Source organism: Bombina bombina, chromosome 3, assembly GCF_027579735.1.
Source record: "Bombina bombina isolate aBomBom1 chromosome 3, aBomBom1.pri, whole genome shotgun sequence".
Lineage (NCBI taxonomy): Eukaryota > Metazoa > Chordata > Amphibia > Anura > Bombinatoridae > Bombina > Bombina bombina.
Window position 1 is genome coordinate 1226335337 of NC_069501.1, and position 19787 is coordinate 1226355123.

A 19787-nucleotide genomic window follows, 5' to 3' on the forward strand; every position below is an offset into this window, starting at 1 on the left:
CATGCAGCGATGCTGAAGTATTGAACCTTCCACAAATGTAAGAGAACACAGTAAAGTGTTCAAACAGGAATTCAATCACTTTAGAACATTTCACATTAATTTTCGAATTGCCATGCGGACACCTTTACATCATAGCAATATTGTGACAAACCTTAGATCATCTGGCCCTCTGTCTCTACTTGTCCTCAGCAGAAGAGATAGAGATAAACCTAGGTTCCAACATGGCTGCACTCATTAATTTATAGAAACTAAAGTACTTTATAGAAACTGAACCTTTACACTTATATCCTCAATAATTACTCAGCTAATATAATTAAAAAATACATTTACCCTATTATGCTTTGAATGCATTACATCTAGCATGTATTTACTGTTTACCATCTTTTTGATGCCCCTTTAAAAAGTGATATCACTTTAAAATGCTCAATGCAATATTCTGTAAGGTCAGTTTTGAAGATTACATAGACATTTTTTATTATATAAAAAAACACACATTTGCATTAAAATATGTTCAGTAAAAATAATTTAATGTTATTATTTACATTTGACTGTGAATGATTAAAACAAAATGATTTAAGAATTCTTTAACAATATTAATTTTGAAAATTCTATCAGCTAAACCTCTTTAGCTGCATAATTGTCTTCTAATACTGCATAGGCTCTATGAATCTATGACCATTACTAAGTCTTCTAAAAAAATGCCTGGAATGTACTGTTGACATTGCTTCTGCTGAGTTGAGCTTTTGATTATAAGTTTGTAAACAAAGAATTATCTCAAGTAATATATACTGCTTTTCAAATAGTTTTAGCATAACAGTTTCATATTAAGTATCTTTTAAAAATAAATACTATAGATTAATGTTTTATTAGGCACATGCCTTTTTTTTGAGATTACAACAAAAGAATGAAAGTTTTCAATTGTTTTACATGAATGTTTGTATAGAATTGAAGTAACTTTTGTTCCTAGTGAATGCAACACATTTTGAATGTACCATTCAAAGTTTGACTTATAGACTAATAATGTTTGAATGTTAATTTTAATAAATGTTTTTAATTGAATATTGCATTTGCTATTTAAGTTTAAGGGGTCAATGTATTAATGTGCGAGCGGAGATGATACGATGTAGCGTATCATATCCGCTGCACATCAATAAATGCCGACAGCATACGCTGTCTGCATTTATCATTGCACCAGCAGTTCTTGTAAACTGCTGGTACAATGCCGCCCCCTGCAGATTCACGGCCAATCGGCCGCTAGCAGGGGGTGTCAATCAACCTGATTGTATTCGATCGGGTTAATTTCTGCCCGCCGCCTCAGCGCAGGCAGACAGGTTATGGAGCAGCGGTATGGAGCAGCTTGATAAATTGACCCCTAAGAGTCAATGTAGCAATTTTATCTTTCCTTTGTAATAACAACAACAATAACAGTAATAATAAATACAAAATAACTCGCTCTTCTCTGTTCAACTAAACATTCATATTGTAAGATTAGAATCTATACTTCTAGGTGGTAAGCACTGTTCAGTTATTGAGCAAAAGAAGTACTGTAGCAAAGGAACATTTACATTAATTTAATGAAAACTAAGATAAATGTTTCACGATTGGTCGTTATTTGTTTAGTTTAAAATGAGACAAATACAACATTTTTTTAAATGGTTTGTAATGAAAGATTTGGCCAAACTGAATTTTTTACTTGTGCACACCTCTAATAAAAAGTACACACAAACCCACTATTACATATTATGGAACAACATACTGAGACTAGGAATGAACCATTTGTAGAAAAGAGGATCACTATGTGGGTTGCAAATTGATAGAGGTAGATTAGTTGTGGGAATCAGTTAAAAAGCTCTTCCGTTCTGCACTGTAGCCAGTTTGGAATATTCCCACCAGTCAATGAATACTATGTTAGCACATTTATGTATTTAGAAGAACAATTATTTAAATGAATTGAACTGTAACTTGTTTTACAGGTACCAGAGAGTCTGCTTTTGTATATGCCCTATCGGCTGCCACCATCAGCCACACCATTGCAAGGGCGTGCACCACGGGGGACATCCCTGGCTGCTCATGTGGTCCTATACCAGGAGATGTTCCAGCACCTGGATATCGATGGGGTGGATGTGCTGACAATCTCAATTATGGTCTTCTCATGGGATCTAAATTTTCAGATGCTCCAATGAAAATGAAAAAAGCAGGATCCCAGGCTAATAAACTCATGCACCTGCACAACAGTGAAGTGGGGAGACAGGTATCGTTTTACATTTTTCTCTATCAATAAAATAAAAATTAGATTCTAAATAAAGTTTCTACAAAGTGTAAATAACATTGTTAAAGTGACATGAAACCCAACAGATAGAACATGCAATTTTAATCAAATTTACTTCTATTATCAATTTTCTTCATTCTCTTTGTACCTTTTGTTGAAAAGCAGGGATACATGCTTAGGAACTGGTCCATTTCTGCAGCATTATATTGCAGCAGTTGTAAAAGAATGCTCTCAATTTGCAAGAGCACTAAATGGCAGCACTATTTACTGTCATGTGGTGCTCCAGATGCCTACCTAGGTATCTCTTCAATACAGAGTATCATGGGAACAAAGCAAATTTATAATAGAAGTAAATTAGAAACATTTTAAAGGGGTATCCTCTGCCTGAATCAGAAAATAAATGTTTTGGGTTTCATATCCCTTTAATGATTTAAACATATATACATTTTCTCTCTATTGCGCACTCAGAAGTTAGTGTATTAAATAAATATTTCAATGTGTCCAGGTTATTACTTTTAAAGGAAAACTGCATGTATCAAATTTGTATTTAAAAAACATTTATTTAAGTAAGTTAAGCTTTTACTTTTGACTGAAAACATATAAAGTAAAAGCTGTTTAATTGGAAATTAAAACTAATATAGCAGTATCAATTATGTACTTCCTGCCAAAGCTTGTTGCCTGACAGAAACTTCCTGGTAATGCCCACTGACTTGCTCATTGCTCATTGGCTGAAAGGTGCTTCCTGCTAATGCCTTTTGGCTGGTATGTACCTTTTAACCAATAAGCATTAGTTTCTGTTGAGATTTAAACTGCTTTTATTTCATATGTTTTTCAGGCAAAAATACATTAATAAATAAGCACATTAAATAAACAAACAAAAAAATAAAGATAATGAACTGCTGCTATTTCATTTCAATGACAGAAAATAATTGGTACAATGGCCCTTTAATAAAACTATGTTTTATTATTTTGTTCCTTATCTAAACAATTGGTTTAGATCTCTTGTTGCTTTATGAAAGTAGCCATTTTGAAAAAACAAAACAATAGTAAACAGTAGTTCATATGACCACATAACTATTTGAATTTTAAAGGGACATGAAACCCACATTTTTTTCTTTCATGATTTAGTAAGAGAATGCAATTTTAAACATCTTTCTAATTTACTTCTATTATCTAATTTGTTTTATTCTCTTGATATTCTTTGCTGAAAAGCATATCTAGATATGCTCAGTAGCTGCTGATTGGTTGCTGCACATAGAAGCCTCATGTAATTGGCTCACCCATGTGCATTGCTTTTTCTTTAAATAAGGATATCTAAAAAATGAAGCAAAATAAATAATAGAAGTAAATTGTAATGTTGTTTAAATTTGTATGTTCTATCTGAATCATGAAAGAAAGATTTTGGGTTTAGTGGTCCTTTAACTGTAGAATTGTTCTATAAGTCTGAGAATCAACACTGGAATATGGCAGCATTTAAATATTCAAATGACAACTATTATTATTTATTATTATTATCATTTATTTTTATATTCTTTTAAGGGAAAGTCTTGGAATTTTTCCTGGTGCAATATGTGAAAGAGTTGATTTCACATAATTTTAAAAACGGTGACTCATTGGCCAAAAGAGTGATTTTATGCTTTAATATAAGGAGGATATTCACAAGAGAACTTAGCTCCTTCTTGTCCCCACTCTGGACACTGGAGGTAAATAATGTTCTTATTACCTAGAAATAAGTGCCCAAACAGACATCTTTCAAGTCTGCTCTTTTATGGTCCCAAGGCTGAATATGGATACCCCTGATGTACTGCAAAAAGTATACATGCATAGGAAATGCATATCTACTTGTAATGCTACTGTGGATATCAAATCTCAATAGATAATCCTATCAGCTCCAAGAATTTCACACATTTGAATAAGCTATAAGTTTTGTTTTGTTTTTTAAGGTAATTTCCAAACTATATAAGAAATGAGCACCTGTTTTTTTTTTTGTAGGTGTTAAAAGCCTCTCTGGAAATGAAATGTAAGTGCCATGGGGTCTCCGGGTCCTGCTCCATTAAGACATGCTGGAGAGGTCTACAAGAACTCAGAGAAATCGCCTTGGACCTGAAAACAAAGTATCTATCAGCAACAAAGGTTGTGCATCGGCCTATGGGAACGCGGAAACAGCTGGTGCCAAAGGACATTGACATACGACCTGTTCAAGAAACTGAACTTATATATCTTCAAAGCTCCCCAGATTTTTGCTTGAAAAATGAGAAGTTGGGGTCACATGGAACACAAGACAGGTAAGATACATGACACAACTGGCTGGATATTGTGACCACATTTATGAAATCTTTGACCATAGACAGTTTATTAATGATTCCATTCAACCAATATGTGAAGTCACCACTAACATTTACATGTATTATTTTAGGGTGTGTGTTGCACAAATGTATGAGTAGACTAATGCCCTTCTGAAAGAGGGGACCTACAGTTGTAAGGTTATTCCAGACCACAAAATTTAGGGATGATAGAAAAAGTTCTCTCTTTACCTGGTTAGTGATCTAGATATGTAAAAAGATTTGGCTTTTTTGTATACAAAAGTAAGTGATCTAAAAGTAATAAAGAAAATCTATTTGTTTTACAATATATGCAGTGAAGAAAACTAACTTAAACCAATGTAACCTTTGCCCCAAATCAGTTTTCCTCCTTGATTATATTGAAAGGGATAAGTTCCTTTTAGGATTTGTGAGTCAATCGGAGCAATGTGTATTTTGACGTATTGTGTTCCTATGTACCAAGTATGTTCAGGTTTCAGATCTCTTATGTTGCATGAATAAATATTTGGAAACTAAAACATGCTTTTTTTTCTTCCTGATAGACGAGTTTCCATTATCCATATCCTTAAAAATCTGTATTTTATTTAACTGTTCAGCACTGTGCAATCGGTTGCTGCTTAATGAAGGAAATACATTATTTTATTACTGCCATATGAAAGGGACATGAAACACAAGATTTTTCTTTCATGATTCAGATAGAGCATACTATTTTACAATTATAAAACAAAAATATGGGTTTTTATTTCCCTTTAAATCATATTAAGCAGTCAAATGTCAAAATGTATTTTAAAACTGGAGATGGGCAGACTAAAAGTATTTTATCTGCAAGCAAATTCCTTATTTCTATCTTGAACCTCAGCCCTTGCTCTAACCTTGGGTTAACTTGAAAAAGCTCCTCCATGTAATGGAATTGTATTTGACAGACTAAAATAAAAAATGTCGTCTATGTCACGTAAAACAGATATTTGGTATTCAGTAATGTAAAGAAAGATACTTTTTCCTGACGGAAACATGTAAGCAGTGTCTGACATAATCACCTTCAGTGATTTGTATGTTCACATTTAGGTTAACTGTAATTTTCATGGAATTTGTTGAACTATGTCTATAAAAAATGGTTGTAGAGATTGTTTTAAAGAAGCATTCAAACACCATTTGTCTGTGAACACATTGTGCTTTGTCCCATGCTTCCTAGTGATACCACAACCAAAAATCTGTAACTTCATTTTTACAAATATTGCCTAAACTAGCTATTTGGTTTGCAGCAGTACAGTAACAGTGAATATTTCATGATTCAGATAGAGCATTCCAATTTACTTCTATTATCTTATTTGCTTTATTCTTTTAGCATCCTTTTTTGAAAGGCATACTGAGGTAGGCTCAGAAGCAGTAATGCACTACTGGCAGCTAGCTGATAATTGGTGTCTGCGCATATTTGCCTCTTGTCATTGACTCAACCAATTTGCTCCATTTACCGTGCAGTGATTGCTGCTTCGGATGGCCAATGTCTCAGGCTCACCTGAAATGATAGTTAACCAGCAGTGGTCTTAAAGGGACAGTCAACTCAAAATTTGTTATTGTTTAAAAAGATAGATAATCCCTTTATTACCCATTCCCCAGTTTTGCACAACCAACACAGTTATATTAATATACTTTTTACCTCTGTGATTACCTTGTATCTAAGCCTCTGCAGACTGACCCCTGACTTTTTATTTATTATCTATTGACTTGCATTTTAGCTGTGTTGTGCACAACCCACAGGCGTGAGCACAATGTGATCTATATGGCCCACATGAACAAGGAGTCTCTTGTTGGGAAAAGCAAATACAAAAGCATGTGATTAAGAGGCTGTCTTTAGTGGCTTAGAAACAAGCAGAAATGTTGAGGTTTGAATGTTATAAAGAATATTAATATAACAATGTTGGTTGTGCAAAGTTGGGGAATGGTTAGGAAAGATGTTATCTAACTTTTTAAACAATAACAATTTTAGTGTTGACTGTCCCTTTAAAACCGCTGATCCTTAAAGGGACACTGAACCCAATTTTTTTCTTTCGTGATTCAGATAGAGCATGCAATTTCAAGCAACTTTCTAATTTACTCCTGTTATCAAATTTTCTTCATTCTCTTTGTATCTTTATTTGAAATGCAAGAATGTAAGTTTAGATACTGGCCCATTTTTGGTGAACAACCTGGGTTGTCCTTGCTGATTGGTGGATAAATTCATCCACCAATTAAAAAGTGCTGCCCAGAGTGCTGAACCAAAAAAAAAAAAAAAACAAAAAAAAAAAAAACCAAAAAAAAAAAAACCTTAGATGCCTTCTTTTTCAAATAAAGATAGCAAGAGAACAAAGAAAAATAGATAATAGGAGTAAATTAGAAAGTTGCTTAAAATTGTATGCTCTATCTGAATCATGAAAGAAAAATTTGGGTTCAGTGTTCCTTTAACCTTTCATCCACCTAAAAGGTGGCGGATTGAAATCGTCCCAATCCAATCGGAATGGTTGACAGTCCCTGATGGTGGCCCAGTTGGCTGCCTGCGAACAGGGGGCGGCATTACACAAATATTGCTGGTGCAATGTTAAATGCATACAGCGTATGTTGCCCGCTCGCAGCAATGTCCGCCCAATGTTTTATAAATCGAGTCCAATGTATTCAGTTAGGTTCCAGTAGCGCATTGCTGCTCCTTCAATAAAGGACAACAAGATAATGAAGTCAATTTGAATATAGAAGTAAATTGGAAAGTTGTCTAAAATGTATGCGCTATCTGAATTGTGAAATAAATATTTGGGGTTTAAGCCCCTCTACGAAACGGGGGAAAACACAATTTTACAGAAAATAAAGAGGTGTTTAATCTATTTTTACCGCTTGGCTGCCTGGTTGCCAAAGTGTTAAATACACATGCAAGTACCAGTAAATGGCAAAATATTAGTCATCATATTTTTATTTGATAAAATCAACCAATTATAACTATAAAGTTTAACAAAGAGAAGCTTAAAGGGGCAATAACGTTATTTTTATATATGTATAGTATACAGTAGTAATTAAGCACTGCATTGCAAAAATATCTGTACACACAATTGCTCACGATAGCGATTAGCGCTTATAAAATTAATCAGAGATCAGGTCTCTCGTTAATTTTATAAATGTGCCCCAAAAAACAGTCTAGCATATGTTATTTAAAAATAATGATAGCAGCATCTTTACTGTGCTAGGCAGTATTTTGGGGCTAAAGTTGGTTGGAGTGGGGTGTTAGAAAACAAAACAGCACTGAAAAGTGCCTTTACATTGCGGTCTATGGGAACTGTGTGTTCCCAGTAAATAACTAAATATATATGTATATGCTTATATACATATATATTTATGTGCTAATATGTGTATATACAGATATTAATATATAAATATATATGTATATAATCATGTACATATATATTAATATTTGCTGCGAGACTTACTGTGCTAAAGTCCTGATGCCGTGTCTGACGGCATCAGAACAAGGCTCCCATAGGAGCTAATAGAAGCACGCTCTGATGAGTGCAATGCTTCCCAGCAATGCGAACGCGAGGTTGTGTTCACATTGCTATGAACTTGCAATACCACAGCACATTAGCGTGCGCTGGTATTACACAGTGAAGCGCAAATATCGCTTTCATGAAAGCGATATTTAGCGCTCCACTTGTATTCTAGCCCTAAATGTTTTAAAACATTTAAAATTGTAATTTCATTAGATACCATTGCATTGTTTTGCACTTCAAGAATATACCTCCCAAAAAGCCTCATGTATTTTTATCTTATCTCCTTTGCTGCATCCAGGTAGGGGCAGATATAGGTGAACACATATCAACCAGTCACTGTGTACAGAGTTACAGGGAAAGTAGTCTGGATTTTAAAGGCAAAGTGAGCAAAATACAAAATAAAATAGTTTTTTTTTGCTTTTGCAATTTATTTTAAAGTTGATTTTGAGTATAATGTTTCTTTAATAACTTTAGAAACCACACAATGTTATTTTCAGTGATAAAATCAATAGGCTTGATGTTGTGCAGATATGTTTGTTGAAGCTGAAAGTATTCTACAGTGTTAATTCATGGAAGAATGCAGTTGTGTTTACACTAGCGGGGAAATAGTTTTAGAAATATGTTTTGAGAATAAATTACATTCTGTCACCACTTGATAAGTAATTGTGGCCTGCATTTTAACCGGCCACTCCTCCATGCCATTTTTTCCTAAGAATTAACATTAGGTTCTGAGCAATCCTTCTATGCTGATCAAAGTTTCCATAAAATTTTAAGGGACAAATAAACAACTTAAGATTTTAACATAATATTTGGCTATGTGTATTAAAACAACTTTGCATGATATGTTTATTTATTTTGTTCTCTTTTCATGTGATTTATCTCTTAATCATGTGGATTTTCCAATTTTCGGAGCTGTAAATGTATTCTGCTGGCTTATCAAGGTTAACCCTGCTACATATATCTGCTTAATTTTTTTTTAAAAGATAACAACTGCAAAACTATGCACATTAGTCTAACTTAATGACTGTGGCTAGCAATGTTGTCTGCAGTCTCAAACTCAAATTGACTCCCCCCAAATAAGGCAAGTTGTGTGTTCCTGAACAAGAGGTCATGATTTGAAGTTGGAATAAAATCTCTTTTTACTTTAAATTGAAGTAAATGCATAGTATAGTATTTGATGTAACAAGGAAAAGTGATTAGAAACATTTTAAACATGTTATTGGGGTTATTTTAAAGCTCTCATTAAACTACTTATTCCTAATTAAAGGGACATTGTACACCAATTTCCATATAACTACATGTAATAGAGACTACTATAAATAAGAATATGCACCAATACTAATACAGTATAAAACCATTTAAACACCTACTTTTAAGCTCCCAGTTTAGAACTGTTGATGAGATTAGGCTGGGACACGCAGTGAAAGGGGCTGGGAAAACAGGAAGGGCTGACACCTCCTCTCGCCCCTCCCCTGCATATGAAAAGACAGATTACACAAACAGGAGCTTTGGGTCTTTTCTATAAGTCTGGAAATCAGCACAGTGTTATTAAAAAATAAGCAAAACGATACATTGTTCCAATAACACTCCCAGATGGGATATATAAATAGATCATCAACAAAACATTTAAGAAAAATCTAGTGTATAATGTCATTTAAAATTTCCATGGCCTGGCCTGATAAGACCAGGGTGATTGACAACCTTTACTTGCACATAATTGGTTGCGTGAGATCAGGGGGCAGTATTGCACAAGTGAGCTCTTATGCAATGCTACATTTTGCAAGGTGATGCTGCTTTTCTGGTGGTGATTGCGGATGGACTGGATTCAGGTATGAGAACTTGCAAGCCCATAGCTTCATGCATGTATTTAATTGTCTGGAGAAAAAAAAAAAGCTTCAGTTAAAAGTTATGACTATATAAGTTATAAGTGCATATATAAGGATGATACAAACGACCATATTGGCAGCAGGTTGTATTCACGTTAGAAAGGTATCACTAAAACTCTCATTTATTTTAACTGCAACATTTCTGCAAATTGAACTACATTGCAAAAATGCTTCTAACAGAATTGGAAATAAACTGCAAATCCTCCTGCTGCTTTAACCCTGAAACCGCTATTAACCCCTAAACCACCACAACCTCCAGTGCTAAATCCTCTGCTATTAACCCTTAACTGGCTCAGTCCCAATGCTAAAAATTCCATCTGCTAATAAAGTAACCCTTAAAGGGATACTAAACCCACATTTTTTTCTTTTATGATTCAGATAGACTTTTTCAGTATTTTTTGTTGGAAAAATAAAAAGTTTTTTTTGGGGGGGTTGTGGATCTTAGGTTAAAGGGACACTAAACGCAATTTTTTTCTTTAATGATTCAGATAGAGCATGCCTTTTTAAGCAACTTTCTAATTTACTCCTATTATCAATTTTTCTTTGTTCTCTTGCTATCTTTATTTGAAAAAGAAGGCATCTAAGCGAAGGAGCCAGACAATTTTTTGTTTGGTAGCCTGGACAGCACTTGTTTATTGGTGGGTGCATTTAGCCACCAATCAGCAAGCACAACTCAGGTTGTGAACCAAAAATGGGCCGGCTTCTAAACTTACATTCTTGCTTTTCAAATAAAGATAGCAAGAGAATGAAGAAAAATTGATAATAGGAGTAAATTAGAAAGTTGCTTAAAATTGCGTGCTCTGAATCATTAAAGAAAAAAAAATTGGGTTTAGTGCCCCTTTAACCTAAGATCCGCAACCCCCCAAAAAAACTTTTTATTTTTCCAACAAAAAATACTGAAAAAGTATAAAATAATTATTAAACCTCCAGAAAAAAAACACCCCATTCAAATGACATCCCCAAGTCTTCCCTCTAGAATCCATAGATTTCATCCAGTGCAGCCCATTGTCCTTCTTTGGCATTTTTCTGTCATTATGTAACTGTTCCAGCCATTTTTTTTATTCCTATTTGCTAATTTATTTAAAAAGTGACCAATAGGAATGTGCAGTAATTATTTTAATTTATTTGAATTCTTAAAAAAAAAGGTAAAATGTCCTGCTCAGGAACCAATAGCATTGTAGGTTGTGTCCAAGACTAGCTGTTTCCTAATGACATAAAAGTATTAGTGCTCTATGTCTTAAATAGTATAATAATTTCAAAATCTAGTACATGAGCTCCCTCCAATAATAATGCAAATTCAAATAAAAGCAATTATAATAAAATCAATGCTTATAGTACGAACAAAAAAGTGTGTATTTTTCCACTGTCTGTTTCTTACTTAAAAACTGTTTGCACACCAAAGTGGAAATTCACTTATGCCTGTATGTTTGCAAGGGTTAAAGTGCCATAAAACATGTTGAGATCTGTGTATATCATAAAATGGCTAATAAAGTAAAAATAGTTTGCATTAAAAAATTGTTTAAGATTGCTGGCAAGTATGTTAAAATAATTTTCAAAAATAAGCAAAATTGCTTACTTAGCCATGCTGTCTGGACTAGTCTGATCCACCCCCCTGTTATCAGTGTTTAGCATCAGAAACACAGGCATTGTATTTCAACTGAGTTCACAGCAGCTTATTCGCTTCTAGGTATGCTCCAGCAGATAATGAGTGTACACTTCTGCATTCTACCAAATCAATGGTAGATATAGATACAGCCATATAAGGAAATGTGTGGGGGGAGTTAGATATGTACAATTTGGAAACTTAAAAGAAAGGGTTAACGACGAGACACTGCAGTTTACATTTGCAGGTAAATTAATTAAAGTACATATTATTATATGTTGTCTCTATCCCAACTTGTATTATGTCCCTTAAAACTCATTCAAAGCTAGGGTAAGTATAAAGAATAAGGGCATTTCATTTTTACATCAGAACGTCCCTTTAATAAATGTCAGGCTATATTGCAGTCATTAGTTCCATACGTTTGAAACTGAAAACATATTGTTTCACAAAATATGTAAATTGTTCAGGTTCTGTTATTTTAGATTGAGCCATTTATAACACAGTTCTTGAAATGTAATTTAGTGAATTTTCCCTATGAAATTAAAAGTAGTTTGCTTGTATGTTAGAGGTTTTAATTCTTGGATTTAAAACTTGGCTCATCACTTCAGTATTTTAGTCATGCTACGCCAAAGTTTATGAATATGTTTAACTCTGCTCTCGTTTTTTTTTTCTCGTAACTGAAAACTGATCTTGAAGCAATGCCCATAAGAGCTGAAATCTGAAACAGCTAATTTAGTCCTTCAATAAGGAACTCTGGCTATAGTAAAATATAATCTCTATTAATGACGTTTTACACTTTCCCCTAACTGGTGGAAAACGCATTAACAGTTTTAATAACAGTAAATAATAACCATGTATTATGATACTCAAGTAAAAAATAATAATCAGTAAATAAAATGTGTTTTAACAAATCTGTTGAAAGAATCAAGCAGATATATTGGAACAATTGGTGTACAATAAAAACGGATTTAATAAATGTAAATTTTATATTAGAAATTTGTGTGAATTGTAATGTAAAAAGTGTTTGGGATCCAAAACCAAGCCAAAGTTGAGCAGTATATATTTTAGGAAAAATATTAAAAAGATGTTATTTGGCAACGTAAGCACAGGGGCTCATGCCTTGTTTTTTAGCTATGCAACATCTATTCAACCTCTTATATTTTTGAGCTAATATCTGATTAAAGGGAAATACAATTTGTATTTTAAAGGGACATTATACACTAGATTTGTCTTTGCATAAATGTTTTGTAGATGATGCATTTATATAACCAATTATTTTTTAAAGGGATACTAAACCCAATTTTTTTATTTCATGATTCAGATAGAGTATGAGATTTTAAGCACCTTTCTAATTTACTCCTATTATCAATTTTTCTTTGTTCTCATGCTATCTTGATTTGAAAAAGCAGTACTGTAAGCTTTAGAGCCAGACCATTTTTTGTTCGGCACATGGGTAGCACTTGCTGATTTGTGGCTAAATGTAGCAAACCAATCAGCAGCTCTACCAAGGTGCTGAACTAAAAAAAGGGCCGGCTCCTAAACTTTTATTACTGCTTTTTCAAATCAAGATAACATGAGAACAAAGAAAAATTGATAATAGGAGTAAATTAGAAAGTTGCTTAAAATTGTATGCTCTATCTGAATCATGAAAGAAAAAATGAGGGGTTAGTATCCCTTTAATAATATTGTGGATGATTTTCAGACTTAAAGCCAAGCCCCAAAAGATCCTGTTTGTGTAATCTGTCTTTTCATATGCAGGGAGGGGGGGGGGGAGGAGATGTTAGCTCTTCCTGTTTTCCCAGCCCCTTTTACTGGGTGTCCCAGACTAACCTCATCAACAAAGCCCCACAGTGTCAGATGTATACTGATGTCTACAGACTCCTGCTGGCTCCTGTTTTTGTTAACTGTCTTTTCATATACAGGGAAGGGGGGGGGGTCTTCTCTTCTTGTTTTTCCAGCCCCTTTCACTGGGTGTCCCCATCAACCTCATTAACAGTGCTAAACTGGGAGCTTCTAAGTACATTATTTTTAAAAGGTTTTATACTGGATTTTTAAATCAGTATCTGTGCATAGTCTTCTTTATAGTGTTTATTACATGCAGCTATATGTAAATTGGTGTATACTGTCCCTTTAACTATACCATAGGACATTCAACTAGAAACATTTTTGCACTATAAATGTGTTATCACTATTTTTGTGCCTGCAGCCTGCTATTTATGTGACAAATACTTTTGCCTTTGTGTCACATGATATCATCACCAACACATGGAATATACAAACAGCTGGGTGCACAAGGCCTACTGCTGTTTCTTTAGTAATTCACGTGCACATTTAAAGTTGTCACTTGCAATGTAGTAATAATATTTTTAAAAAGGTAAATTTTTGAAAACCATATGTATTAGGAAAAAATCATTCTTATATCTGAAAAGCATTTCAAATTAAATGTATGTCCATTTTAGTAGCAATAAGCTACTAGGTGTGGAGAAAAAAACTTGAAGGCATACCTGAGTATTGTCTGTCTATGGATGCCATAGATAGTAATGTAGCTTAATATTCAGTGATTGTGCCAAATCCTGAATAGAATTGTGCTTACTCATTTTGCCATGCATATGTAATCTGGTGCCAATAAATATAGCTACTGTTTCTCATAATTCAGCACATAATGAATAGTGAAATAATATAATGTTCCTGGTGCTAATGTACTGAAACACATCAAAATCTAGGTGAAGCATTGTACAGTAATTAGCCAGCACATTATACTGATTAACCATTTACTGGATGGTAAACTAAACTCTGCAGGAAACTCGCCATCAGAGATTTGACACTCTACTTGAGTAATCCAAATGATACACCAGACACAATATTATAATCATAATTTATTACACTGATAAAGGATGAAAACGTTCAGGGTTTAAAAATACTGGTAACTGGTGGCTATACAGATATGCTTCCCCTGATTGGCTTAGAGGATTTTGTTTTGCAGTCACAGGACACACCCCTTGTAAAGTTTCTTGAATGTTTATCTTCATTTACTGGAAGAGATATAAATTAGTTCCTGCACATATCAACCAATCAGAGTCAGGGTTCTGCATTCTGGGGAATTCACTTCAACCTCTAAGGGGGAGTGGAAACTGCAAATTTCAGTGTTAAAGGGATATAAAGATCAAAATTGAAATGTACATAAATGCAGTTCAATTTGAAATAGAAGCGTTTTTACGATATACTTCACAGGATATGTGTGTATGCCGCACACACACAGTAATAACTTTTACTAGAAGAATTTTTGCTAAAGAAAGTATATTGCAAAAATACTGCTATTTAAAACTAAAATGCACCCATGCATATTTAAATTTTGACCTTTCTATCTCTTTAAATTACAGAAAGAGCATTCAAAATAAATCATGAAATTATGTTTCAAAGTTTCTTTAATTATGCATAATTAAACATTTTGGACCAGATTACAACTGGAGCTCAGAATTGCGCTTTTCGCAAGCAAGATATTTGCGCTCCACTCGTAATAACAGCGCACGCAAATGTGCGCTGGTATTATAGGTGAAGTGCAATGCGAACGCAACCCTGCATTCGCATTGCATGGAAGCTTTACGCTCACAAGCACCAATGGGAGCCTAGTTCTGATGCCGTGAGACACGGCACGGAGCTTAGCGCATCGAAGGGGGTAAGTTGCGCAGTGAAAGGCAGCAAATTTAAAATATTTTTGTATATGAATATATACATATATTTATGTGTTTATATGTGTATATATATATATTAATATATATATATATATATATATATATATATATATATATATATATATATATATATATATATATATGTGATAGCCGGACCCGGATCAGATTTGTACCCTTGACAAAGGTCCAATGTGAGGACCGAAACGTTGGGAATACCGGATTGTACCGGATAATAAAGAATTTATTCGAATTAAGCAAGAGTGCCTGGTTTACTATACAGTGTGTCTATTTCTATGGACTGAGCACCTGCGGATTTGCACTGCAAGGGAGTGCAGTGGTTTGATTTATATATATATAAAAGCATATACATATATATTTATAGGAAACACACAGTCCCCATAGACCGCTATGTAAAGGCACTTTTCAGTGCCACTTTTTTACCACACGCCCGCTCACTTTAACCCTTTTATAACTGCTTTGTGCAGTCAGTTATTTTTTAATAAAATAATGATGCTACTATTATTTGTTTATTTAGTAAGGTACACTACATTGTATTTTGGGGGCAATTGGGGGACATTTTTTAAATTAACTAGAGGTCTGACCTCTGGTTAATTTTTAGAATGCTATTTGCTACCATGCTCTTCTAATGGATGGCTATTTAACGTGCGCCCATAAATGGGTGAATTAGCCCATGTACGGACCCACGTTAAATTAAGGCTCCACTTGTAATGTAGCCCACTTTAAATTACATTTGAAGTTTGATGTTCCTTTGACTATGGGGCCTATTTATCAAGCCGTCAACCGCAAATATGTCGGAATTCCGCATCGTAATTGTGGCGAGCTTGATTCCCCTTAGTTATCAAACCCTACAGACCGGCAAAAGTAGAATTTTGTGACGAAACATACGATCCGGCGGTCTCAGTCCGACACAGATCGATACTTACGTCACTACAGATGTTCCGAATGCAAATTCGGCACTATCTGACTACTTTTGCTAGTTAACAAATATCTACCAGGTATGGTCGGCACTATTTCGGCCCAGCGTACCTGCTTTTTAATCCCCCGCCCTGGAGGCGGGGGATGCCATAGGAATCAATAAGAGTCTGAAAGCAGCCAGAGCTATGTTCGCTGCTGCCCGATATCCCATTGATTCCTATGGGAGATTATAAGTAATGTTTACACCTAACACCCTAACATGTACCCTAATTCTAAACACCCCTAATCTGCCGCCCCCTACACCGCCACCACCTACATTATGTTATTAACCCCTATCCCACTGCTCCCGGAGCCCACTGCAACTAAGTACAGTTATTAACCCCTAAACCGCCGCTCCCAGAGCCCACCGCCACTCTAATAAACTTATTAACCCCTATTCCTCTGCTCCCGGAGCCCACCGCCACCTACATTATATTTATTAACCCCTAATCTGCCGCCCCCTACACTGCCACCACCTACATTATATTATTAATCCATATCCCTCCGCTCCCGGAGCCCACTGCAACTAAATTAACCCCTAAACCGCCAGCCCCCACATCGCCATAAACTAAATTAAAGGGACAGTCTAGTATAAATTAATCTTTCATTATTCAGATAGGACTTTTAATTTTAATCAACTTTCCAATTTACTTTTATCATCAAGTTTGCTTTTTTTCTCTTGGTATTCTTAGTTTATACTAAACATAGGTAGGCTCATATGCCAATTTCTAAGCCTTTGAGGGCTGCCTCTTATCACATGCTTTTTAAATCTCTTTTCAACACAAAGAGACAGAAAGTACACGTGGGCCATATAGATAACACTGTGTTCAGGCACAGGGGGTTATTTAAGATTTAGCACAAAACAATGCTAAATTTAAGTCAATAGATAATAAGCAGTCACAGTCATGTGATCGGGGGCTGGAAGAAGGTTCCTAGATACAAGGTAATCACAGAGGTAAAAAGTACATTAATATAACTGTGTTGGTTATGCAAAACTGGGGAATGGGTAATAAAGAGATTATCTATCTTTTAAAACAATAACAATTCTATGGTAGACTGTCCCTTTAACCTATTAACCCCTAAACCTAACAACCCGCTAACTTAAAGGCTTCCAAAACTTTTCAATTTTAAGCAAAATTAGATCACCAATTTCGTATCACCAAAGTTTATAGCTCATAACTTACCTATTTATACAGCTTAACGATCTTTCTGAATATATTAAAAGTATAATTTTATATTTCAGGTATGACGTAACTAAAGGCAACCCTCTATCAGGGCCGGCTGGGAAATCAGACCGGCCCTGGAAATTTGTATAGACCAGCCCTGCCCCGCCCGCCCCCCCTAAAAACCTAGCCCCGCCCTCCAACCTAGCCCTGCCCCTTCAAGAAAGCCAACTATGCTCTAGTTGGTTTTCCCTTCAACTCATATATATATATATATATATATATATATATATATAATATATATAAATATAATATATATATATATATATATATATATATATATATACATATAATAGAAAATAAAAATATTGTGAGTTAAGTTTATGCACATATGAAACACAGAACAAACTTTAACACAAAAGTGACTTACTATTGTTTAACCCCTCTGTAGACAGGGCTGTGCACCTAGTCAGAAACACTCAACCACATAAAATGCATCTGAACTGTAGAATTAAGTTCAATTAAATATATATATATACACTTCATATTCTGTGAAATAATGTTCTTCATATGCAAGAATGCTTCTATGCATTGTATAACCGAATTATTGAATACAATTTTATGTTGCCTTTGTGAACCAACCTGCACACAGCGTTGCAGTTGTACATGATACTCTCAAAATAAATTTTTATCTGCACATTTCTTTAATGAAGGATAAAACTCTTTAAACATAATACACAGTAAAGCATTTATGCTGTTCCTGCTATTTTAAACAGTGCACTTTCCCAGCAGATTACTGCCCTCACCACCAAAGAATAAACATCACAAAACAGGTAGTAGTATTCCCAGGGACAGCATAACTTCATTGTCAATAACAGCTGCAAAACTTAAACTGCATTTATTTTTCCACATTGTATAATATAAAGGCTACATCATATGCTTGATATTGATAGCAAAAGAGAGGCAGCATAGTGACTGTGTTGTTATGTTAATATCAAAAGTTGCTTCTGTTTGAAAATCAGCCAACTGACTCATTTTGACATCCATTACTGTAGCCACTTAGCAGAATAGTGCCAGTTCTCAGTGCCCGTCACTGTAATATCTTCTACTGTACTGGAGTCTGGACTTAACACAGACAGTCAGTCACTAACTTGTATATCACTTCACAATCACTGATCTTCACTGTTCATCATAATAAAATTAATTAAAAAAAATTATACTACATACATGATGAGAGAATGAGATTAATTTGTGTGGTGACTGATCAGTGATCTTCTAAGTTCTGCCCTGACTCCTGACCGACCACAATGTTTGCCTCAGTGCTGCTCTGCTTTTTTGCTGGCCTGCTGCTGCCTGCAGCCTGCTGCCCACTGCCAGTGCCCAAATAAAAAAATGACCAACTTACTAAGTTGCTGTCCGCCATCCTAAAGGTCCCGCCGTCGGCCCGTCTCTGAGGTGAGGTCTCGACTCTCTTCAGACTCAGTTCAGTCCCTGGACCCTGGCTGCTCCCACTGTCTGTCCACACGTGACCCCACATGCCGTGACCTGGCTGCTAACTGATGCTCACTGATGATGCGACGCACGCAGCGTCTGGCTGAGGCTCCCTCCACTATGTCACGTGGTGCTGGTGAGACAGACAGTCAACTCTCGTGACATCACAGTCGCTGGCCCGGGCCCGGCCCACCTGCTGCCTGACCCGGCCCACATATGATGATCCTCCTGCCTCCTCCCTGGCGGCCCAGTGGGGAACTAAGTAGTTACTAGTTGCGGACGGTCCGAGTCAGAGTGAGGCAGCCGCAGCAGCGGTCGGACGGAGAGGGGGTTAAGGGGTTAACAATATATAAAAAATATCATAAGTTTAATAAAAATAAATAATACCTTTTACTACACAGATGCTGCAGCAGTGAGGACTAAATACTAACTGTGTCATAACAGGGACTGACTTGCAAGTTGCAACAAAAACTTAGAGCAATTTAGCAAAGCTGCAAGCAATAATATACACAGCAGCCAGCCAGCCCAGCTGAGCTGCCATCCCGGCTGCCCAATCCGGCCCTGCCCTCTATTGTGGGCCGTTTAATAACAAACTAAATTGCCAATCCGATTGCGTTTCCACGCATATCATTAAGTGCCAATATTGTCACCAGGCTCATGTGCATTGCGATCTGTTTACTCATGTGTGCGCACAGCTCCGTTCTTGTCATCAGCTCTCTAATTGCAATTCAGAGGGTCTGCTGGTTTAAGGCTGAGTGACGTATTGGATGATGTGTGCATAAGATCGCGCATGCGCATAACGGCCTAAGTCCTACATTATGATAAACCAGGTTATCGTTGATGATTGAAGGATGCAAAAGAATAGCCTAGCGGTGGGT

At 35.4% G+C, this 19787-nt stretch overlaps 1 protein-coding gene across 1 annotated transcript in view; it reads left to right on the plus strand.

Moving 5' to 3' along the window:
- Positions 1–19787, plus strand: part of WNT11 (Wnt family member 11) — a 164835-nt gene that overhangs the window by 104830 nt on the left and 40218 nt on the right. Inside the window, exons 4-5 of the mRNA XM_053708702.1 lie at positions 1974–2251; positions 4262–4554. Of these exons, the coding sequence (XP_053564677.1) occupies positions 1974–2251; positions 4262–4554 (571 nt within the window). The remainder of the gene's footprint in view (positions 1–1973; positions 2252–4261; positions 4555–19787) is intronic.